At 42.6% G+C, this 22,972-nt stretch overlaps 1 protein-coding gene across 1 annotated transcript in view; it reads left to right on the forward strand.

Annotated features, from left to right (window-relative positions):
- The window catches only part of TEX14 (testis expressed 14), a 135,434-nt gene that overhangs the window by 111,640 nt on the left and 822 nt on the right, over positions 1-22,972 (forward strand). Inside the window, exons 21-29 of the mRNA XM_006833635.1 lie at positions 2,708-2,770; positions 3,288-3,415; positions 4,796-5,004; positions 6,787-6,883; positions 8,725-8,799; positions 13,769-13,846; positions 14,330-14,426; positions 18,236-18,328; positions 21,611-21,720. Of these exons, the coding sequence (XP_006833698.1) occupies positions 2,708-2,770; positions 3,288-3,415; positions 4,796-5,004; positions 6,787-6,883; positions 8,725-8,799; positions 13,769-13,846; positions 14,330-14,426; positions 18,236-18,328; positions 21,611-21,720 (950 nt within the window). The remainder of the gene's footprint in view (positions 1-2,707; positions 2,771-3,287; positions 3,416-4,795; positions 5,005-6,786; positions 6,884-8,724; positions 8,800-13,768; positions 13,847-14,329; positions 14,427-18,235; positions 18,329-21,610; positions 21,721-22,972) is intronic.

Consider the following 22,972-nt stretch of genomic DNA (forward strand, 5'->3'; position numbering starts at 1 on the left):
ATTTACATGATGGGCAGGGCAAAAAAAAGGTAACAATTTCTGTTTGCGCAGTGATTCTTGACCTGAGAGCAAAGGCACATGGCACGTTTGAGGGCTAGGTCTTCATTTACTTTAGCATCTCTATGCTGAAGAGCAAGTTTCAGAGTCTCTTCTGACATCCATTGTGGTCTTTTCCTTCCTTGTTTTCTTAATGCCATTTTGCTTTCTTCCTGTATCACCCCACAACTCTTCTGGTCTTCAATCATTAGTGTCTAATGTCTCATACCTGTTCTTCAGATGATCTCTAAATTCAGATGGGATGCATTTAAGGTCATATTTTTGCTCTTGTGGATTTGTTTTAATTTTCTTCACTTTCAATCTGTACTTGCATATGAACAGTTGATGGTCTGTTTCACAATCTGCCCTGGCCTTATTTTGGCTGATGATATGGAACTTTTCCACTGTCTCTTTCCACAGATGTAGTCAGTTTGATTTCTGTGTGTTCCATCTGGTGAGGTCCATGTGTCTAATCGCCTTTTTTATTTGTTTGTTTGTTTTAGCTTTTTATTGTGAATTGAGTGAAGGTTTACAGAGCAGATAATCAGTTTTACATTCAACACATCATATACTTTACTTCATTACATGTTTGCAGCCCCCTCCGTGTACCACAGTTAACAATTACATTCCTCTGTGTCTCTTGCTACCTTCATCTTGCCCCTGCTAACCTCCCTCTTATATTGTCTGCCATCACCTATATCAACGTGTCTGCCCTTTAGCCCATGAATAACTTTCCCTCCCTCCCACTTTCCTGTAACCATCAGAGATTCTTCTTTTTTTTTTTTTTAATAACAAATATATAACTCAGTTTCAAAGTAACAGTGGTATACACTCTTTCTACCTCCCATCCTCAACCTTTCACTGGGATCAAGTCTCTGTCTTGAGGCGTGAAGTTTTTAATGTGTTTCCATAATACTCTTTTTTATAAATGTTTTATTGTGAATTATGTTATAGCTTACATGGGAGAACATCAGCTTTACATTCACCATATCGTATATTGTTTCATTGCCATAGTTAAAATCCCCTCCATGCATCATCAACCAACCAAAGCCTGCCCCCTGGTCATCAGCACACAGCCCCTCTCCCTCTCTGGGTCTAAAGTCCCCAGCTGCTCCATCTCTCCACATCATCGTTTTTGCCTCCATCTCTGGCATCACTGTGTCTCTGGGTAGGGTCCCGCACTCTGCCCCTCTCCCTTGATAGTCCCAGGGACCTCCGCTCCTGGACTGCAAAGTCAATCACTCCCCTCCTTTTGCTACAAAACATCTACCTTTACATTTCCAACCCTCACAGTTAGTCCTGATAACAATTATTCACTATTGTACCTCAAGAGACCTATCCCTATCTCCTTTCATCAGCCTCGCCCAGACAGATTAGATACCACTCAGTGGAGATTCTACCTTCCTCCAAGCCCTCTGGATCTAGGCTCCCTCTTGAAAGCTTGTAAACCAGTCATTTCTTGCCTTTGTAGCTCCCCCATTTTCGGTAGCCAATGTCCAAGTTGCCAATCCCTGTCTACTCTGTGTATGGAAGGGGTGGGAATGATCCTCGCTGTAAAGATTTGTTCCCTCTTTTGAGCTACTACATCCATAGGTGTAGGTCTAGTTCATCAAATTGTATCAGATTATTCTTTTTTTTCCTCTTCTTTCTTCTTCTAGTTGAGCTCTGATCATCCAGTCATTGAAGTCGGGTCAAGTGGGTATTACCTGCAAGTGTGAGTGTTCTGCAAGTGTGGGTGTTCTTATGCTTATGCCCTTTCTTCTTATCAGCTGGACACTTCACTCTCTACTCTAGTCCTCTGTGGCTATGTCACTGACTCTGGGCCCAAGAATCCCCAGGTCTTGCCACACTGCTGACACCTGGGTTCACAGGTATCTATTGCACATTGTAGGGGTTAGCTCGCAGCTTCATTGCTGTTTTTCCCTCACTTCCCCTAATGGGTGACAAACGTGGTCACCAATCAGAGTGCATGTCTGCTTGTGTATTCCCACTGAGTTTTAATTTTGGGAGGGGGTTTGCCTTGAGGGGACTTGACCACTTGCCTTAATGTCTCCTGCTTGAGCAACTTACTTGATTTTGTAGTAATCAGTCAGACTGCCATCATTGTTTTGTATTTTTCCTGTCGGTCTTTCTTTCAAGAGGTATCTTCTGTTCTTCTAGCCACTCCAGGCTGGTTTGCTTGTGCTTTCAAGTGGAAATTACCCACCTCAGAAGATTCTGGATGTGGTTCAGGATTCCACTCTAATCGCCTTTTATATTGTTTAAAAAGATATTTGCAATGAAGAAGTCATTCGTTGAGCTTGCAAAAGTCTGTCATATGAGCTTCATCATTTCTCTTACCAAGGCCATATTTTCCAGTGATTGATCCTTCCTCTTTGTTTCCAACCTTTGCATTTTAATTGCCAGTAATTATCAACACATCTTGATTGCTGACCCTTAGAGATTATTTATTCAGTCTTGGGAGAGGAAACTGAGACCTAGACCAAGTCCCAGGCTTGCCTGGGAACATGGGGCTGATTGATTAGTGGCAACGTCAGGACCTGTGCCCATGCTCTTCCATATCTGAGCCTGGTGCTTTGTTGCCACCTCACATGTTGGACTGGTAAACCAGTGCCTCATACCATATTTGTGCACTTTACTGACAGAAGTCATGTAATTTCCTCTCTTACAGTGCTGAAGGTGAACAAGAAGAGACTTTAAAGGAGCCACCAACGGAACAGAAAGAAAAAGACATGTATGGATACAAAAGAATTGTCTAAGGATGCTGTGTGAAGTGTTGGTTTTACTGGAATGTGATTTCCTTGTTTGTAAAAGTCCACATTCTTCCTATATTTTATGTGCACAAAAAATGCGTTTCTTCTTTCAACAAAAAGCTGTTATTAAAATTGATGATGTAATTTACAATTAACTGCTTCTTACAATCAAGGAAATATAGATTATATTAATAATATACTCATACCTTCTCGGGAACCCTATACAGGGTCTCTATGAGTTGACGGCACTTAATAACAAGAACCTGCAGAAGGTGAAATCTGTTTTCTACATAATTAGCCCTTCATTCATGGAAATCGTTTCTTTTTACCTGCTGAGGTGTGTTTTAAAGTTAATATCTCTTTAAGTTTTTCTCTGATTCTGTCTTATTGCCAAATACTTAGTCAAGAGCACACTTCAAAGGTACCTCAGGAATATAGTGTTTGGTTTTTAAAAACCATTTCTCTCATTTACTTTGCACTCTCATCTTCATTCTTTAGATCACTGGTGGATATTCAAGACCTGTCTAGTATCTCCTATGAACGAGATGACTCTTTTAAGGGAACTTCATGTAAAACACCCAAAATAAGTCATGCACCTACTAGCGTCAGCACTCCTCTCAGCCCAGGTAAAGACCCACAGAAGGAGAAATATTTTGGGAGAACAAACAGTCCTTGCCCATTGGCTGCCTAGGGCAAGTTAGACACAGTAACTTTTCTCACTAACTGAAGGGGCTATGGAAGGCCAGGTAGGGGTGGTAGTGTTGGTGATTAAGCATCTGTTAGAAAGCTTTAAGGACTCCTGGTGTGGCTCTGTAGGCTAATGTGCTGGACTGCAAAGTCGGTTTGAACTGTAATGTTGGCGGTTCAAACTCACCCAATGCTCTTTGGAAACTTTACACAGGGTTGCTATGGATTGAAACTGACTCAATGGCACTTAACAACAGAAAGCTTTAAAGGAGCCCGGGTGGCGCTGTGGGTTACATGTTGGGCTGGTAACTGCAAGGTTGGTGGTTCAAACCCACCAACCATTCACCCAGAGAAAGATGAGACTGTCTGCTCCTATAAAGATTTGCAGTCTCAGAAACCCCAATAGGGCCTCTGTGAGTCGTAAATGACTATGACTGTGGATTTAGGAAGTTTTAACTACAATGGTTGTTGCTGTTGTTAAGTGCCCTCTAATTGGTTCCAACTCATAGCAGCCCTCTGTAGGGTTTCCAAGGAGCAGCTTGTGGGTTTGAATTGCCGATGTTAGCAGTCCAGTGCTGATTCTGTAGCACCAAACCAGGACTCCACTGTAGTTGTTGTTGTTGTCAAGTGCCATCAAGTCAGTTCCGACCCACAGTGACCCTGTATGGGGCTTCCCAGGAGCAGCATGGGAGCTTGAACCGCTGACCTTGTGGTTCAAAGCGACATTGCAGTCCAGTACATTAACCCACAACGCCACACCAGGCTGAGACCTGTAAATGCAGTCTGCTCTGTACTTAAGTCTTACTGAATTTAGTCACAAACACTGGCTTCTGTGGAGTTTGCACATGAAAACAGTACCTTGCACTTCCACTTATAGAATTCTAAGTCCTGCATCAGTACACAGCCAACATCAAACATCCTCGTCAGTGTCCTTATTTCTAATATACTTGAAATAATCTTATTTTATTTTGATGGTCAAGTTTGTTGTTGTTGTTAAGTGCCATCGAGTCAGGTCCGACTCATAGCGACCCTGTACAGGGTTTCCGAGGGTGTAAATCTTTACGGGAGTAGAAAGCCTCATCTTTCTCCCACGGAGCGGCTGGTAGTTTCGAACCGCTGACCTTAAGGTTCGCAGCCCGATTCGTAACCACTACGCTACCAGAGAGAAACATTTTTAATACCTTGTGAGCTCGGCCTCAGATTAGTGGTTATTTCAGTTGTTAACAATTTGGGAAGTCCCTGGTATTGATGTTTTGGATTTTTTTTTTTTTTTTATTAATAAATGTTTCAGGCATGAACTGCCCTCTTTTCTACAACAGGGTCAATTTCTTCATCTGCCAGTCTGTATAAAGACTGTCTTGGAAGTATCACATTTCAGACTGAAACAGGGTCTTCCTCATGCTGGAACAACCAAGAGTCTATGCACACCTTATCTGATAAATTTACCACTGTCCGGGAGAAGGCGAGGAGCCTGGATTCTCTCATAGCTTCCTCAGAAATGCCCCCTTCAAGATCGACTGGCCACCTCGTAAGTACTTGAATTCTGCATTGCACGCTTATGGGGTCAACCCAGAATGTCCCCACTGTCTAAAGACCACAAAGAAAAAATGCGTCCACTCTAGGCTTCCCTAGGGCTTTGCTCCTGAGTCTATATAATGGGTGGATCCTGGTTTTTCATGTGTTTTCACTTATTTTTTACTTTTTATTGTGATTTGTGCAAAGGTTTACAGAGCAAATTGGTTTTCCATTATACAGTTCTTATACATTGTAATTCATGACCTTGCTTGTCATCCCATAGTATAACAGCACTCTTCCACTTCCTCCCTGTGATCCCCGTTACCCTGCCCTCCCTTCCTGCCTTCTAAGTTGTCTCTTCACACCAATGGTGGGTCCATGATTGATTGCTTCCCATAGGCCTGTGTATGTGTGAGTTCACTTACAGGTCTGAAGCGTGTCTAAGGGCCATAGTCTCAGGGATTCTACCAGTGTCTGCCATACCCAGTAAGCCTGCTCTTTTTTATTATCTTGAGTTTTGTTCCATATTTTTCTCAGACTCTATCCAAGATGTGCTAATTTGTTTTTTCCCCCAGAGGTAATTTTTGGCAATTTTTCTAAAGACCTAACCTGGTGCCTTAATTTATGATGCTACTTTCTTCTGTATTGTTCTCACCCTTTAACTAGAATCTGCTCACTTGAGGAAGGAGTTCTGGTAACATAGTGGTTTCAAGTTAGGCTGCTAACCTCAAGGTCAGCAGTTTGAAACTTCCAGCTGTTCCATGGGAGAAAGATGAGGCTTTCTGCTCCTGTAAAGATTTACAGCCTTGGAAACCCTCTGCAAGGTAGCTGTGTGTTAGAACTGACTCCACGGCACATAACTACCACGGCCACCACCACTCACTGAGGAGGCCCAAGTTCTGTCTCCTCCTTGAAACTTCCCCTGGTTACTTCCTGAGAGTATTGACGGTACTCCACTTTCTCTGACTTCCTACAGTAATAATCTGTAGTGAAAACACCTAATTGTATGAATTACTTCCTCTCTGTCTGCCTTTTATCTCATCTTCCTTCCCCTTCTCATCCATTATATTTCCTATGTGGGATCTTCAAGACAATTCCTAGTTCCTTACTTGGTGGTGGTTGTTAAGTACCGTGGAGTCAGTTCCAACGCATAGTGACCCTTCACAGGGTTTCCGAGGCTGTAAATATTTACAGGAGCAGAAAGCCTCATCGTTATCTCGCAGAACAGCAGATAGTTTTAAACTGCCAACCTTGAGGTTAGCAGCCCGATTCGTATCCACTATGCTACCAGAGCTCCTTACTTGGTACTGCTCATTAAAAACTTGGAGACTGATCATTCAGTAGACAAACATTACTTGCTTTTGCTTTCAGTTAAATGAAGCGATTGACAACTTCCTTGGGCATTTGGCTCACAGAAAATCTTACTTAAAATAGGGAAATGACAAGGAATTTTATGCTTTCCTTCAGCAGACTGCTAATTGAGCAGGCTCTAGAATGTTCTTCCAGGGATGAAGTGTGAATAAGGACAGTCCCTGTCCTGAAGGAGCTCACCATGTAGTGAGAAAGACAGTTCTGATGTAACACAGACAATAAGCACTGACTGCTGAGATGTGCAGAGAGGTGAGAAGGCTTGCTAGAGGAAGGGACACTGGAACAAAAGCTTGACTTCATCTCTAAAACAAGTGACTTCTTCCATAGATAATACATATGCAAACTTGATCTTGGATGATATGATTGAGCTGCATGTGCCATTTAAGCGCAATACAATGTCAGTTACCATGTTTCTGTCTTACAGACAAGATGGTCTGCGTTTGGTAGCCCCAGTTCTCCCAGCAGAACTAAGGCGTCTGGCGCGTCACTCTCCACCACCCAGAGAAGGAGCCTGCCCAAAGGTACCCTGTAGTTAATAATAAATACAATGTCATAGTAGAAAGTTACTTTAAAGGAGACTTAGTCTCATCTTTGATGCTATATCAGGTGAAAATAAAAATGCTCCTTTACCCCTTGATAATAAAAATAAAGCATTCATTGTAAAAAACTTGGAGAGTATAGAAGAGCTTGAAAAAGAAACAATTACAATTTTTAACTTACTATTTTGGAGCCCTGGTGTGGCACTGTAGGATAAGTACTGGACTGCTAACTGTAAGGTCAGCAATTCAGACCCACCAGCTGCTCCTTGGACACAGGGTTGCTATGAGTTGGAACTAACTCAGTGGCACTTAACAACAACAACGTACTATTTTGGTGCTTATCTTTTTAGAAATGTATAAAAAATATATGTTTTAACATAGTTGAGTTCATATTGTATATCAATTTAGCCTGCCTTTTCCCCTTGATTTTATATTTTTGAGGATTTTCCCTGTAATTAAAAATTATTCATAAATATATGTAATTGACTACATAATAACCCTATTACAACAAAATATGCAGAATCAGAAAACCAAAAAGGAAGAACATAGCATTTCTCAAGCTGGGGAACTAAGGAAAAAATTCCAGCCTCGACTTCCATTATTGAAAGATTCACTGGGAAAATTATTGAATGATGCAGAAAGCATCAAGAGAAGATGGAAGGAATACACAGAGTCACTAGACCAAAAGGAAATGGTTCATGTTCAACCATTTCAAGAGGTAGCATATGATCTAGGGCCAATGATACTGAAGGAAGAAGTCCAAAGTGCATGGAAGGAATTGGTAAAGAACAAGGCACCAGGAATTGATGGAATAAAAATTGAAATCTTTCAAGAAAGTGAGGCAGCACAGGAGGCACTCACTTATCTCTGCCAAGAAATTTGGAAGATAACTATCTGGCTGACTGATTGGAAGAGATCCGTATTTCTGCCCATTCCAGAGAGGTGACCCAACGGAATGTGGAAATCATTGGACAATCTCTTTGCTATTCCATGTGAGTAAAGTTTTGCTAAAGGTAATACAGAAATGGCTACAATCATACATTGACAGAAAACTTCCAGAGGTTCAAGCTGGTTTCAGAAGAGGCCATGGAATGAGGGATATCATTGCTGATGTGCAATGGGTCTTGGCTGAAAGAGAATATCAGAAAGTTGTTTACCTGTGCTTTATTGACTATGCAGAGACTTTCGATTCTGTGGATCATGACAAGCTATGGACAACATTGTGAAGTATGAGTATTCCAGAACACTTAATTGTGCTCATGAGGAATCTGTACCAGGACCAAAAGGCAGTTGTTTGAACAGAACATGGGAACACTGAATGGTTTAAAATTAAGAAAAGTGTGTGACAAGGTTATATTCTTTCGCCATACTTATTCAACTTGTATGCTGAGTAAATCATCCGAGAAGCTGGGTTCTATGAAGAAAAACGTGGCATCAGGATTGGAGGAAGACTCATTAACAACCTGCGATATGCAGATGATACAACCTTGCTTGCTTCTATATTTCTCTGGCAGCCCTTGTCCAGACTGAACCCCAAGACTTCTTCATAAGAATTTGTACCTCATCTACCCCAGATATCCTTTGGAAGGAAAGGCACAGGAGTAAGGAGTGATTTAAGAAAGAGTTTGGGGCAAAAGGGAGAGTGAAGATCATCCCCACGTTAGAAGATCTTGACTAGGACTGCTTTGTGTAAGAGGCTTCCTCCTCCTTTAGTTTATTTCGTCATTGAAAAATCCTAAGTCAAATCCATGAGGGAGGGAGCTTGGAAAATCCAATTCAAGTCTAAGAGATATTAAGTCATTTTCCCCTTTATCTTCTTCCAGAACTGGTAGAAGCCATCTCACAACATCACATTGATGAGCTACCACCACCCTCTCAAGAACTACTTGATGAAATTGGTAAGAGATGTTCAGTGCAGTATGCTCTGTGGCCTGTGTCCAGGGTAGCTTTTCTTTGTCTCTGCTGTTGGCAGTAGTACAAAAGACCCTAGGATGCTCTGATTGAATGTACAAAATTCAAGAAGGGTAGTTACCTCATAAAATGGGCTGCAGGTTACTGCTTTAGGCTGGCCAGGATAATTGGTTTGTTTCTGTTGTCATGTTGGTACTTAAAGTGCCTATGGTAATGTCTAAGGAGGAAGAACAACATTCAAGTGGTTTCCTATGATGGTATTTAAAAAAGTATTGTGTTGTTGTGATTGCGATTACACACAGCAGATACTCTTCTTTTATTAAAGGAATTTCTATTGCCTTTTCAAACTTAACCATACCTTGAAGGCCAGAGATTTGGTTGCTTAGGCCAAGACATCTGTACTTTTTCAATTTTACCATTAGCACGAGCTACTAAAGATATTGTCATTGTGGATAAATATTTCTTGAGGACAAGAAAGTCAGTGTCACAAGACCTAATGAGACCAGAATTTTCCATTTCAGGCATAGGCTGAGTGGTGCCAGCTCAATTTTATTTTCAGCTAATGGGCCGGTCCTATCCTGCTGGAAATAAATGGTGCAGGATTGCTGAGGTGTTTGGAGGCAAGTGGCCAGCTTCGCTCTGAAGAGATCTGATTGCTCTCTTCTTGACTGCCTAGCCTACGAGCCTCGCAACATCAGCAGACGCATCTCATGAGACCGTTTGTGGTCCAATTCTTATTATTGGGCATGTAGAGAATTTCCAGTGATCCCGGTGGGCACAATGGTTGAGTGCTGAACTGCTAACTGAAATGTCAGTGGTTCAAACTCACTATCTGCTCTGGGAGAAAGCTGTGGCAGTTGGCGGCTTCTATAAAGATTCCACCCTTGGAAACCTTGTGGAGAGTTCTGCTCTGTCCTTGAGAGTTACTGCGAGTTGGAATGACTCAATGGCACGCAATCAGAACATTTTCTGAGGGGCACTACTTGGTTTTCAGTGTCACAGAAAAAGGCAGGTAAATGAGGACTTACCTGTCTACCCTGTAGACTCTCACACCTCCCAGCCCCTGGCCTGATGAAGGAAGGTAGGGCCAATCAGAGCTGCCAGAAGCTTAAGTCCTTTCTAGGAGTCCCTGCGTGGCACAAATGGTGACATGCTACACAACTAACCCACCTGGAGGCACCTTGAAGGCCTGATGATCTGCTTCCTAAACGTCACAATCTTGAAAAGCTTTTGAGGCACAGTTCTACTGAGCACTCATGGGGTCACCATGAGTTGGAATTGACTCGATGGAAATTAACAACTGGCTCTTTTGTTAACTCCCCTCACCCATCACCCAGTGCCACAGGCGTATAAGTCTCTGCGTTGTTGGGTCAGGCTCTTAGCACTCCCCTTCGTCATTCTCCTCTGAGACATCCTAGTTCATTCTTGCAAATTCCTGTTCTAGTTGCTTTTTTTAAAAAGTTAAATAGTACTACTGCTTGTGAGAGTAGGCATCACCCATACATGTAATGCTTAGGAAGATTCTAGGTGTCATCTCTTTGTCAGTCATGGCTTATGCCAGTGTTTTAGACCTTGCTGTTTGACAGTAGCTGATTCTTTTCCTCTGTCTCTTGCTGTCCTCTTATGTGGCACCTCCCACCCATGTCCCCAGCTACCCCATTTCAGCAGTGCTGCAGCCTCCCAGCTCTGCTGCCCCCCAGCACACTCTGCCCAAGCCCTCGCTCATCTCACTTGTGGAAATTATCTGGGCCAGGTTTCTAGGTGATGTCTGTACTTTAAGATGGGTCAGTAATTTTCCAGAAAGATGGGGGGCAAAGGAGACTTGAGTAGCTTCTCTTTATAATGAACCATCTCAACCATTATTGCATGTTGGATCCTCTCAGGAGAACGGTGGGGAGTGGCCAGGGCATTCACTTCTCCTGGAGGGTTCCCATCCAAAGCTCTTGGCTCCTGAACCCCAAGTGTTTTAGTTACCTAGCTCTGCAATGACAGAAATACCACAGGTGGGTCGTTTTCACAAACAAACTTATTATCTCGCAGTTTAGGTGGTCAGAAGTCTGAATTCAGTGCTTCAGTTCTGGAGAAAGGGCTTTTTCTCCTTTCAGCTCCTATAGGCCTAGCATTCCTTGGAGATTCCCATGTGTCTTTGGCATCAATCTTTCCGTGGATCTAGGAGCTTCGTAGTGCAGGGACCTCAGGTACACTCCACTCCTGACTCTTCTTTATTGGTGGTAATATGTCCCTCTGAGCTCTGCTTGCTTGTTTAATCTCTTATATTTTCAGAAGAAATAGGCTCAATATACATACAGCCTAATCTATAGATTGCATCTGACCTCATTTACATCACTGTTGTTGTTATCATTGAGTTGTTTCCAACTCATCAGCAACCTTGTGTACAACGAATGAACTATTGCCTAATCCTGTGCTACCCTCACAGTTGTGATCGTGTTTGAGCCCATTGTTGTTGCCGTGGCGTCAGTCTATCTTGTTGAGGGCCTTCCTCTTTTTCACCGGCTCTCTACTTTGCCAAGCATGGTGTACTTTTCCAGGGACTGGTCCCTCCTGATAGCACGTCCAAAGTATGTGAAATGAAGTTCCTCCCTCCTTGCTTCCAAGGATGATAATTTTGGCGGGAGGATAGGGTAGGGGTGGGTAGGAGTACAAAGTTAGGGTTAGGATTATGGCTTTTCTTTTAGAGTATTAGATATGCCATTCCATTGTCTTCTTGCCTGCATTGTTCTGCTGGGAAGTTAGAACTTAGTCTTATTAGAACTCTTCTTTACAGGTAACTTTCTGTTTTTTCTGTATTGCTCTCAGAATTCTTTCCTTGTCTTTGGTTTTGAAAATTTTGGTTATCCATTTATTTTGTCAGATCGTTAATATAGTGTTTTCCTGAATTCTTTTAAAGGTCTTTTTTTGTGTGTATATTCTTGCTTTCATCTATCTTTCTCTAAATATGTTGAAGGTACCTAAATAACATTCTTTTAAATTCCTTATCAAGTAGGTTCTGACTCCTTTTCTGGTATTTTATTTTCTGACTCTGTGTTTTGGTTACTTGTTTGAGGTGCTCTGTCTCGTTTCTTTGTATAAGCTGAAATTTTCTGTTTTCTCCAAGACATTGTGATATCGTTATAGTTAGATTTGATTGACAATTTATGTTGGTGTGTTCTCAGGCACTCACCATGTGTCTCCTGGTGGAAGCATGAACACAGCTCTCTGTTTACTGTTTGAATAGGTTTAGGCAGGTTCACATGCCTCCAGAAGCATATGCGGCACTCCCAGTGTCCAATCCCAGGCAGAGCTGGTGCTATGCAGGTGGGGTGTCACTGTTCTGTTTCACTTGGTCTCCCATGTCTTTGTTACAAAGGGTCTGCTCAGTGCATCTACTTACTGTGTTATCTCGCCCCAGAAATCTCTTTCCTTTCTTCATATATGATGTTCTTGATATCATCCCACAACTCTTCTGGCCTTTGGTCGTTAATCTTTTATGCATCATATCTGTTCTTGAGTTATTTTCTAAATTCAGATGGGATATACTCAAGGGTCATATTTTGACTTTTGTGGACTTTAAAAAATTTTCTTGAGCTCCAACCTGAAGGTGAGTACTTGATCTGTTTCCACAGTAGGGATGGGGTTCTGATGTGGGGCTGTGGGTTAATGCGCTGGACTGCAAGGTCAGTTTGAACCCCAAGGTCAGCGGTTCAAGCTCACCAGCCACTCCTCAGAAACTCTATACAGGATCACTATGGGTTGGAACCGACTCGATGGCACTTAACAACAACAACAGAGGTGGGGGGAAATATGGATTGCTCTGATGTTATGAGTATTTTGAGAGAATATAAAAAATAGAGATTAAAAACATAAGCCTTAGAACTAGACGACATACACACACACATCCCTGCCTTGGAGTCAATTCTGACTCATCATGACTTTATAGGACAGAATATATTGGTTCCATAAAGTTCTCAAGACTATAAATCTCCCTCAGAGTGGCTGATGGGGTCAAGCCACCAACCTCTCAGGTTTGCAACCCAGTGCTTTAACCACTGTGCACCAGAGCTAGACTGTCTAGATTCAAATCCCAGTTTTACCACTTACTATCTATGATTTTAGTCTGGTTCCATAGTTTTCCTCTGCCTTCATTTCCTCATCTATTAGAGAGAAATAATAACAATGGGGTCATCCACATAAGGTTGCTGTGAAAATTAGTGTATGTAAGAAACAGCACCTGCCACACAGGGCTCTGTATGTGCTAGCCTATCCTTAGCAATAGTAACAGCAGGTTTGTTTTTATTTTTAGTATTACGAAGAATTCCTTTCAAGTCTGGCATGTCCCAGAGCAGTGGTTTCAACTTCATCAGGCAGAACAATCACCTGGAGGGCTGGTTAAAACACAGATGGCTGAGCCCCAGCCCCCCAATTTTTGGTTCAGAGGGTGTGGGATGGGGTTGGGAATTTGCGTTTCTAACAAGTTCCCAGGTTAGTGAAGTTGCTGGTCAGAGGACCATCCTTTGAGAAGCTCTGCTGTGACATGTAACCAAAGCCCCAAACCAACCCCAGTGCCGTTGAATCACTTCTGACTCATGGAGACCCTCCATGCATGCAGGAACTGCTCCACAGGCTGTTCTTGGCTATAATCTTCATAGAAGCAAATTTCCAGGGCTTTTGTCCCCATAGTTGCTGTGGTTTGGCTCCAACTGTTGACCTTTAGGATGGTGGTGGTGGTGGTTGTGTGCCCTGGAGTTGGTTCCAATTCATAGCAACCCTGTATAGGATTTCCAGGGCTGTAAATCTTTACAAGAGCAGAAAGCCTTATCTTTCTCCTGCAGAGTTGCTGGTAGATTCAAACTGCTGACCTTGGGGTTAGCAGCCCAGCTCATAATTTCAGTTTGGTAGTTTGCCACCCTGGGACCTTAAGAAGGACATAGCTTGCCTTCTGCCTTTGTGTTGTAACAGAGCACTTGAAGCAGCAGCAGGCCTCAGTCACAGTGTTGGAGGAGAATACAGCGAGGAACCCAGGCAGTTCTTCCGATGGTAAGAAGCTAGATATGCACATCTCCTTCACACAGAGGGTGTTGGTAGGAGTTAAGTGAGGGTGGCTTAGGCAGCATGCCTGGCATCCCTTCCCCACCCAGATTCCTTCTCTGGGGCTCCAATCATGGAAACATCTAACAAAGGGGAACAGGTTGGTTCTCCAAATTGGTGCAATGGGTTTTCAGAGTCCTCTGCCTCTTTTATGTGCCCGTTGTTTCCTGTACTTGCTGCTCTCTCTCTAGCCCTGGCACAGGCAAGATTTCCTGTAGCCTCACCTGGCACCAGAGAGCTGCCAAGACCCCAGAAGCAGCTGCTGTGAACATAGGCGCCACGTGTCACCTGGCCCCTGCTCTCAGGAGACAACTGGTGCATTTCATACTTCAGGGGCCCCTGAGTGGCGTTCATGTTAGCCACTCCATTTCAAGACAGGCTTTCTAAAAACGTTGTTGTTATAGTAAAGTTAACTCTTTCAATTGTTTTTAGATCAAAGGCATTTAGAAGAGCAAGAAACTGACAGTAAAAAAGAAGATGGCAGTATACTTTGGAGCAAAGAAATTGAGGAACTAGAAGACACGGAAAGGTAACAGAAAAAGCTGGACTTTTGAAAGGACTTCAAATTTCTTACTAGTTGGTATTGGTTTCTTTACTGAGATTATAAATAAAAATAGAACAACCAAACAAACTAGTTATTTTCCTTACTAGTCTAATAACCCGTATATTTTTAAAAAGGTGGCTTTTTGGCTTTGTTTTTACATCTGAGGAGGTTTCAACTTCTTTTAAAATATTTTAGATAGAGAGCTTGGAGGGAAAAGTCTACATCTTTCTAGTCAAATCAGAGAAAATAGGGGAAAACATCCAGACTATTTAGTCTTAAAACAGAAGGCTGCTTCAGACACCGGAGTCCACCCTGGATTTAGTGTTCTTGTGCTTGTGTTGGAAGATTAACCACCTCACCTCTCCTCCTTTACCTCTTGACTTCTGTCCTGTACCAAACTGTCATTCAGGGCCAGGATGGGGTGAGGGAGGCAGTCTCCTTGGGCACAGAATGTAAGGGGGTCCCTCCAAACTCAAGATAACTAATTAAGAAAATTTTGATTTTTGGAGAAATTTTACTTAGCAAGTTAGGTTCTCATTTAACAATGGTGGCATAGTGGTTACGAATCAGGCTGCTATCCTCAGGGTCAGCAGTTCGAAACTACCAGCTGTTCCGCAGGAGAAAGATGAGGCGTTCTGCTCCCATAAAGATTTACAGCCTTGGAAACCCCTGTGCAGGGTCACTATGAGTTGGAACTGACTCTACAGCGCATAACAACAACAACAATTGAGTATCATTGGTTACGCTTGGCACAGTGTGTTAGCATTCTCATTTCCATTCTGGTTGTTCTGTTTCCATTTATCTAGTGTCCTTGTCCCCTTGTCTTCTCATCTTTGGTCTAGGGGAACTGTTGCTCATTAGATCTCATTTAAATGGTAGTTTAGAGGAGCACCGTAGTCACAGGTGGTCTTATTTATGAGCCACGCTGTCTTTTGACTGGTAGGTGACCTCTCAGAGTGGTTTGAGTTCCAGGTTTAAAGGATATCCCTGGACAGTTCCTCGGCTCTCTACTGGTATAGTAAGTCTGACCTTTTTAAGGAATGTACATTTTGTTCTACATTTGTTTCTCATTCTGTCTTTGGCCATTTATTGTGTCCCTGGTCTGAACAGTCAGTAGTGGTAGTCAGACACCATCTAGTTCTGGTCTTAAGGTAGGTGAGACCATGGTTTGTGCAGACAGTTAGTCCTGTAGATTAATTTCTTCATGGTGTCTTTAGTTACCAACTTTCTCTTTTGCTTCAGATGCATGGAGACCAATAGTTGTGCCTTAGATGGTCACTTACAAACTTTTAAGACTTCAGATGCCTCACTAAACTCGGATGTAGTACATTAACTATATGTCATGACAGTTGGCCAAGTTGTCCTCCGAGAGTATGTCCTAGACCCTCAAACCCGTCACCCCACTCCTTTGAGGTGTGATTAGTTATGTTTAGAAAGTATCTAAAACTGTGCCTCCTGTGTGTTTTATTTTATATATGAATACATATGCAGCACACACAAACATGTGCATACATTTGCCTACAAAAACACCTATACCTGGACACCGATGTATTCATATGTGCTTACCTGTACATATGTAGGAGTCTTGGTGTGGCCCGATAGGATAAGCACTGGACTGCATGGTCAGTGGTTCAAACCCACCAGTTGCTTCTAGGAAACCCTGTATAGGGTCATTATGAGTTAAAACGGACTCAACCACACATGTAAGCGTATGTTTCTACCCACGACCAAACTTTGTCTGTCATACTTAGGACATATTGTCAGGAGGGACCAGTTGCTGGAGAAGGATATCATGTTTGGTAAGGTGGAGGGTCAGAGAAAAAGAGGAAGACCCCCCAGCGAGATGGATTGACAAAATGGCAGCATCAGTGGGCTCAAGCATGGCAACAATTGTGAGGTTGGCCTAGGACCAGGCAGTGTTTTATTCTATTGTGCATAGGGTTGCTACGAGTCGGTATCGACTCGATGGCACCTAACAGCAACAACAACAACAACCACACACATATTTTTTTGGTTTTAGTTACTGTTGTTTTGGGGAGCACTGTGGCTTTGCAGGATAAATACTGGACTGCAAACTACAAGGTCAGCAGTTCGAGTCCTCCAGCTGTTCCACAGAAGAAAGATGGAACTTTCTGTTCCCGCAAAGACTCACAGTTTCAGAAATCCTATACCAGGTCACTATGAGTCAGAACTGATTCGACAGTACTTAACAACAGCAACATTACTGTTGTTGTAAAATTGTGTATGTTGCAACTTTTATCAAAGTTGTCCCTTATTCTTGTATGCTTCTTAGTGTTGTCTTTTCCCTTGGTCAAGTTGTGTTGGCTTCACCCTTATTCAGTATTGTGTTATCTGTCACCAAAACTTAAAAGTGTCTACTATCTAGAAAGCCATTCCCCCTCCATCTCCCTCCATCCTTGATAACCACCAAAGAATGTCACTTTCTGTGTGTATATGTTGGCTCTTGTTGTTCTATAACAGTGAGATCATGCTGTGTTAGTTCTTACATGAGTGATTTATTTCACTCAGCATACTGTCTTCCAGATTAATCTATGTTATATTTCAAGAACGAATTATTCTTTATGGCTACTGAGTATTCCATTGTGTGTATACACCACAGTTTGTTTATCCATTCATCTGTTCGTGGACAGTTTGTTTGTTTCCATGTATTTGCTAGTGTGAATAGGTATGCATGTATATGTTTGTGACCCTAGCTTTAGTAGGATTGCTGGATCATAAGGTATTTCTATTTCTAGTTTTTTGAGGAAGCACCATACCATTTTCCATAGTGGTTGAACTGGTTGACAATCCCACCAGCAGAGAAGCAGGATTCTAGTCTCCTCCACAACCTCACTAGCATTTATTGGTTTCTGTTTTTTTGATTGGTGCCATTTTTGCTGGGGTGAGAAGATAAAGAATATTTAATATATTACTTATATTTATTTATCTATTGATTTATTTATATAATTATACTTATTTATCTGTTGAATTAAAATAACATTTTAATTCAATATTTTTAAAAAATCATAATGAATACAAAAAAAAATTCTATGATGAATAAAATATTTAAAGTTTAAAAGAAGACAAGATCTGACCCTGCTTTTCCACCACTGACCTCACCCTAACCAAGGCCCTGTGGGTCCTTGGAGAGCCATTCATAATGCTTTTAGCTGCAAATGACAGAAAACCTCACCACTGTGCTTCACTGAGGTTGTCTCACCTAACAAGAGGCCCAGAGGTGGGCAGGGGCTTGGCTGTTGGGCAGCTCAATGATGCTTCCGGGGACTTTGGCTCTTTTGATCCTCCTGCTCTGCCACCTCTAGCATGTTGGCTTTTGTCCTCTGGCTTGTCACCTCCTGGCTGTAGGCAAGGGAATATGCTAACTGACTGCCTTTTTTTATCCAGAGTTAAAGTTCTTAGTTTCTCAACTGCCACTGAAGAGGAAGGCAGTGGAAAAGAGTGTTATGAATAACTTTTGGGTAATGAATCCAGAGCCTGTCATACTCTTCAAGGGATAATGTAAGGAGGGAAAAGAGAGAGATGCAAAGAAAGGTCTGGGACGTAGAGTTGGAAAGGAACCTGTGATCTAAGGGGAAGGTGGCGAGATGGCAAAAACAAAGAGGCTAAAGGGAAGGAAAAGGTGTTTTTTAAGGAGAAGTTTTAGGAAACTTTTTCTGTGAGTTGTGATGTAACTTCTTTCCTTCCATCTTCCCAAATACCTTCAGTTAAGTGTCTTTGTCAAGGGAGAATGGCTATGACTTTCATCTTAATTCTTTTCTCTTGCCTTTGGACAGAGCTCACTCTACTCTGGACGAGGACTTGGAAAAATGGCTGCAGCCACCAGAGGAGAGCAAGGGACTCCAGGACCACCCAGAGGGCTCTGCAAGGTTATTGTTCCCCAGCAGGGAATCCTTTATTTCTTCCATAGGATGCAGGGCTGGCTTGTTTTGTTTTGTTTTGAATGTCTAGACTCCTAGGAGGATGAGTAGCTGGTGCTGGTTTAAGTTAGCTTTTCTATCTGCACTCTTGTGCTTGCTCCTCTTCCTCCAACCCCCCACAGTGCTCACGCTACTGAGTAGCAGATTGATGTCAGTGTAGAGAATCATCCAAGATTGCAGTGCCTTGGCCCTGCCACCTTCAACATTTTCGTCAGTCATTTGAATTAAATCCGAAAAGGCAGGCTCGTCAGATGTTCAGATAACACAAATCTAGGAGTGAATCTAGTGTGATGGTCCTGACAGGTGGAAACGTTAGATTTCCCTAAAAGATGAAGGTAACCGTTTAAATCCAAAAAGCATGGCATGTGGGAGGCGTGACCTTATTGGGGACTTGTTTATGCGAAGCTGCTACTCACTATAACTTCATCAAGAGCAGGAAATGCGCCTTGTTTTTATATGCCCAGCACTTGGCATGCATCTTGAAGCATGGTAGGAATTTGAGAACTGTGTTTTGGAAGATACAAGGACATTTACTCGGGCGTCCCTGAGTTTGATGCACTTGCTCAAATACCCAAACCAAACTCACTGCCGTTGAATCCATTCTGAGTCATAGCGGCCTTAGAGGACACAGTAGAACTTCCCTGTAAGCTTTACAGAGCAGACTGCCACATCTTTCTTTGGTGGAACAATTGGTGGGTTTTAACACCAATGTTTTGGTTGACAGCTAAACGCTTTAACCACTACATCAGGGTTCCTTCTAAAAGGTCAGCAAAGCATGAATGCTGAATAAACAGATATTTTCCGGATTATCTCATACTAAATGTTTAGAGGACTTCAAGAACACCATTCTGGATGTCCCATATTAAAAGTGACATCAACAAACAGAAGTGGGTGGCTATAGTCGGAGGTCTGGGAACCATGTCCTTTGAGGACAGCAGAAGGAGCCAGGAAGGCTCCATCTGAAGAACAACAGACGGAGTAGAGAATTTGGTACCTGCCTTTAAAGATCTGAACTACTGTATTGTAAAGGGAAGAGTCAGTTTACTCTTCACTTCTCCAAAGATTCGGTTAGCAATAAGAAGCTGCAGACTAAATGCTTTTGATTCAGAAGCTGCGTAGACTTTCAGCAAAAATATGGTCCCATTCCACCTTCCCCAACTCTCTCGTACACAGCTAGGTTCAATAATTCATTGCAATGGCCACACTGAAATCAGACACCATACTAAAAGTTATAGGGCTTATTAGGGAAGTGGTTGTTGTTAAGTGCTGTCGAGTCAGTTCCGACCTGTAGTGACCCTGTATAGGGTTTCCAAGGAGTGGCTGGTGAGCTTGAACCACCAACCTTGTGCTTTAAACCACCTTTGCAGTTTAAGGTATTAACCCACAGCACCACACCAGTTTATAATTTGGGGTCAGAAATAGTCAGGGCACAGTTGTTCTAGTCAGCTGCTGATAAATGCTCATGGGACACACACTCCACCATGAACCTCAGCCTGAAGGCACTTGGCTCTAGCTCTGTGGGTCAGCAAATCTAGTTCTCCCACTTAGGATCCTGGGGGCACCCCACTCTACAAGCAAGCTTCCTGTCCAAAGATACTCACCTTCACTTGTTCCATGGGCTGGGAAGCCCACTGCTCTGTCTCGTGCTCTGTTGTTCTGGTTCTTGGTTCTGCTGCTGCTGCTGCCCCTATGTCATCGCTTTCTGTCCCTAGGTCGAAGAGGCTCAATGCGCAGGGATCTCAGAGTCCAAAGGACGGTCTCCACACCTGGGTCTTCTCTTTTAATGGTAGTGAGATACCCCACTCCTACTTCTGAGATGGTTCATTTTATATACAAGCTAGAGTTTCCAGTTTTTACAATTACTCTGCTGACATTCACAGCTGAATTACATCATCCTATCAGTATCTTTTCCCACCTCCTCTTACCCAGACCCAGCAGAACAGAGACGTTGTTTGGTGGGAATTACAGACTATAACTAGAGGAGACATAAGATAATTTGCTACATCACACTCCCTAATTGCCATTGCTGTCTGACAGTGAAGCCTGTAGGCTTTCACAACACCCACTGCTGCTCCAGCAGAGGCCTGATGGCCCTCTAGTCTCTGGCATGGAGATGGAGGTAGAAGAAAGTCACCGTAGGCCTCTTCCATCTCTAGAACTGTGATTCTAAGAAGAATGGGAGATTATGAGGAAAGAAGTTTCTTTCCATCCTCACGGGGTTTATTCTCTCTCATTTTAATAATTTGTTTCACATATCCATCACATGAAAACAGAATAGTGGTCCCTGGACAGAATTGACTTGGCTCAGCCAGTATCTGTTTGCACTGAGCATGAGCCAAGTGCTGAACTGGGGGCTGGAAGTGCAAAGAGGAATTAAAGACGTCTCGATCCTTAAGGAAAGGAGCCCTGTAGTGTAATGGTTATGCGTTAGGTTGCTAACCTCAAGGCCAGCAGTTCAAACCTGAAGCTGCTCCAAAGGAGAAAGGTGAGGCATTCTGTTCCCATAAAAAGATTTACTGCCTTGGAAACCTGATACAGAGTCAATAGGTGTCAGGACTAAGTCTACAGCACACAACCACCAACCTTAAAGAGCTTATAGTTAGCTGACTAGTGGAGAGAGTTTTTGCTCAATCGTTTTATAAATATGATCTTCAGTTATTACATACATCATTCTCTCAGAGGTTTCAGAAAATAAAGATAAGGCAATAAAATAAATGGTGTTTGTAAAAAAAAAAGGTTCCAATTACAACATAACTAAAATGCATTTTTCCTTTGAGCCAAGATACCCTAATGGTTGAGAGCAGACTTCCTGAGTTCAGATCCCAGCCCTAACAGTTAACTTCTCTGTGTCTCAGTTTCTTCATCATGTAATGGAGATGGTAGTGGTAACTATCTCATATGACTGTTACAAGATTAAATAATGTGAATATACGTAAAAGTCCTCTAACCAATGGCTGGCCCATAGAGAACTCTCCATTAACGTTACCTAATATGTTAGTGGAGTCCTGGTGTGGCGCTGTGAGTTAATGCACTGGACTGCAAAGTTGGTTTGAACCGCAAGGTTGGCGGTTTAAGCTCACCAGCTGCTCCTTGGAAACCCTATACAGGATCACTATGAGTCAGAACCAACAACAACAACAACAAATATGCTAGTAACTACTTTTATGAGGCAGTGCCAATCCCCTGGCCAGTGTGCACATGATTTGATATTCAAAATTATTGTCATTGAAGGGAGACTAATACTAAGGATCAAGCAGTTGATGAAAAGAAGAGACAAGGCGAAGAAAGCATCAATCCAGAGAGAAGGAAATCAGAGAGCTTTTTAGGGACCTCTGAAGAAGGTATGAATGAACAATTGTTTATAACGTAGTAGATATATAGTACTTAGACTTTGGTGAGCATCATGGTTATCTTGACAGGTTTCCTAGATGCTATCAGTATAGCCCAGCTACCTTTGATTATTTCTTTTTCCCTATAGTTCAGATTTTCTGTTAATTGCCATCACAAAACATTAATAACCTCCAGTTCCATTTCTAAAGCTAGTCTTCAGTCCAACTCATTATCATTATCTTGCACGTTGTCTGGAAAGATGTTTTGATTCTAATCGTCTAAAACCTTCAAAAAGATCTAAATTTAGCTCACCCCAAGGCAGCAGACTCCAATAGTAAGTAATGTATTATGTAACATCATTGGGGTATACAAGTACTGTGACAGCTAGAAATTAACCTTAATTTCAAAACAATTTTGATAGTACTTTAAGGCTTCTGCTATGCCATTCAGAAATGTCTCCTTTCTGTATTTTTTGTTGTTGTTGTTGTTGTTAGGTGCCATTGAGTCGATGCCGACTCACAGTGACCCTGTGTACAACAGAATGAAACACTGCCTGGTCCTGGGCCAAGCTCACAATTGTTGCCATGCTTAGGCCATTGATGTTTCTGTAATTAAGTGCCTCTTACTCAGTACACTAGAGACCTTAACTCTTTCAGATCACATGTTATTCTTTTCCATCCCTTCACTAGTCCACTCTCATTCTCCTCCCTTTCCTGCCCTGCTTTATGCCCCAGGAGGCAGACCCTCTCTGTGTCGCCTGGGTTTCTTGACCAGTTGGCTTCCTATTGGCCACTGGGGTCAGAGGACAGGAGAGAAGGTGGGGTATTCCTCTTCCTTCCTCCCTATTTCAGCACCTGGTCTCTGATAGAAGCAGTTTCCCTCCCTTCAAAACACAGCTTCTGTAAGGCAGCCCATGCTGGTAACTGTTTCCTTGCCTTATCCCTTCAGACATAGAAGTGATAGGCTTACTGCTGCTGCTAGCCACTGGGTCCCTTGCCATCCCTGTTTGCTCCTTTAACCCTAACTTGAGTCCTGGTGTGGCACCATGGATTAATGTGCTGGGCCACAAAGTCAGTTTGAACCACAAGATTGGTGGTTCAAGCTTCACCAGCCGCTTCTCGGAAACCCTATACAGGGCCATTATGGGTTGGAACTGACTCGACGGCACTTAACAACAACACACCTCTGTAAGTAGTCACTTCATTAAGGGGTCTTTATTTGAACCATCTGTGAACATGTTCTGTTTTCAACCAGACTGGCACA

This window comes from Chrysochloris asiatica, unplaced genomic scaffold (genome assembly GCF_000296735.1).
Source record: "Chrysochloris asiatica unplaced genomic scaffold, ChrAsi1.0 scaffold00007, whole genome shotgun sequence".
Taxonomy (NCBI): Eukaryota; Metazoa; Chordata; class Mammalia; order Afrosoricida; family Chrysochloridae; genus Chrysochloris; species Chrysochloris asiatica.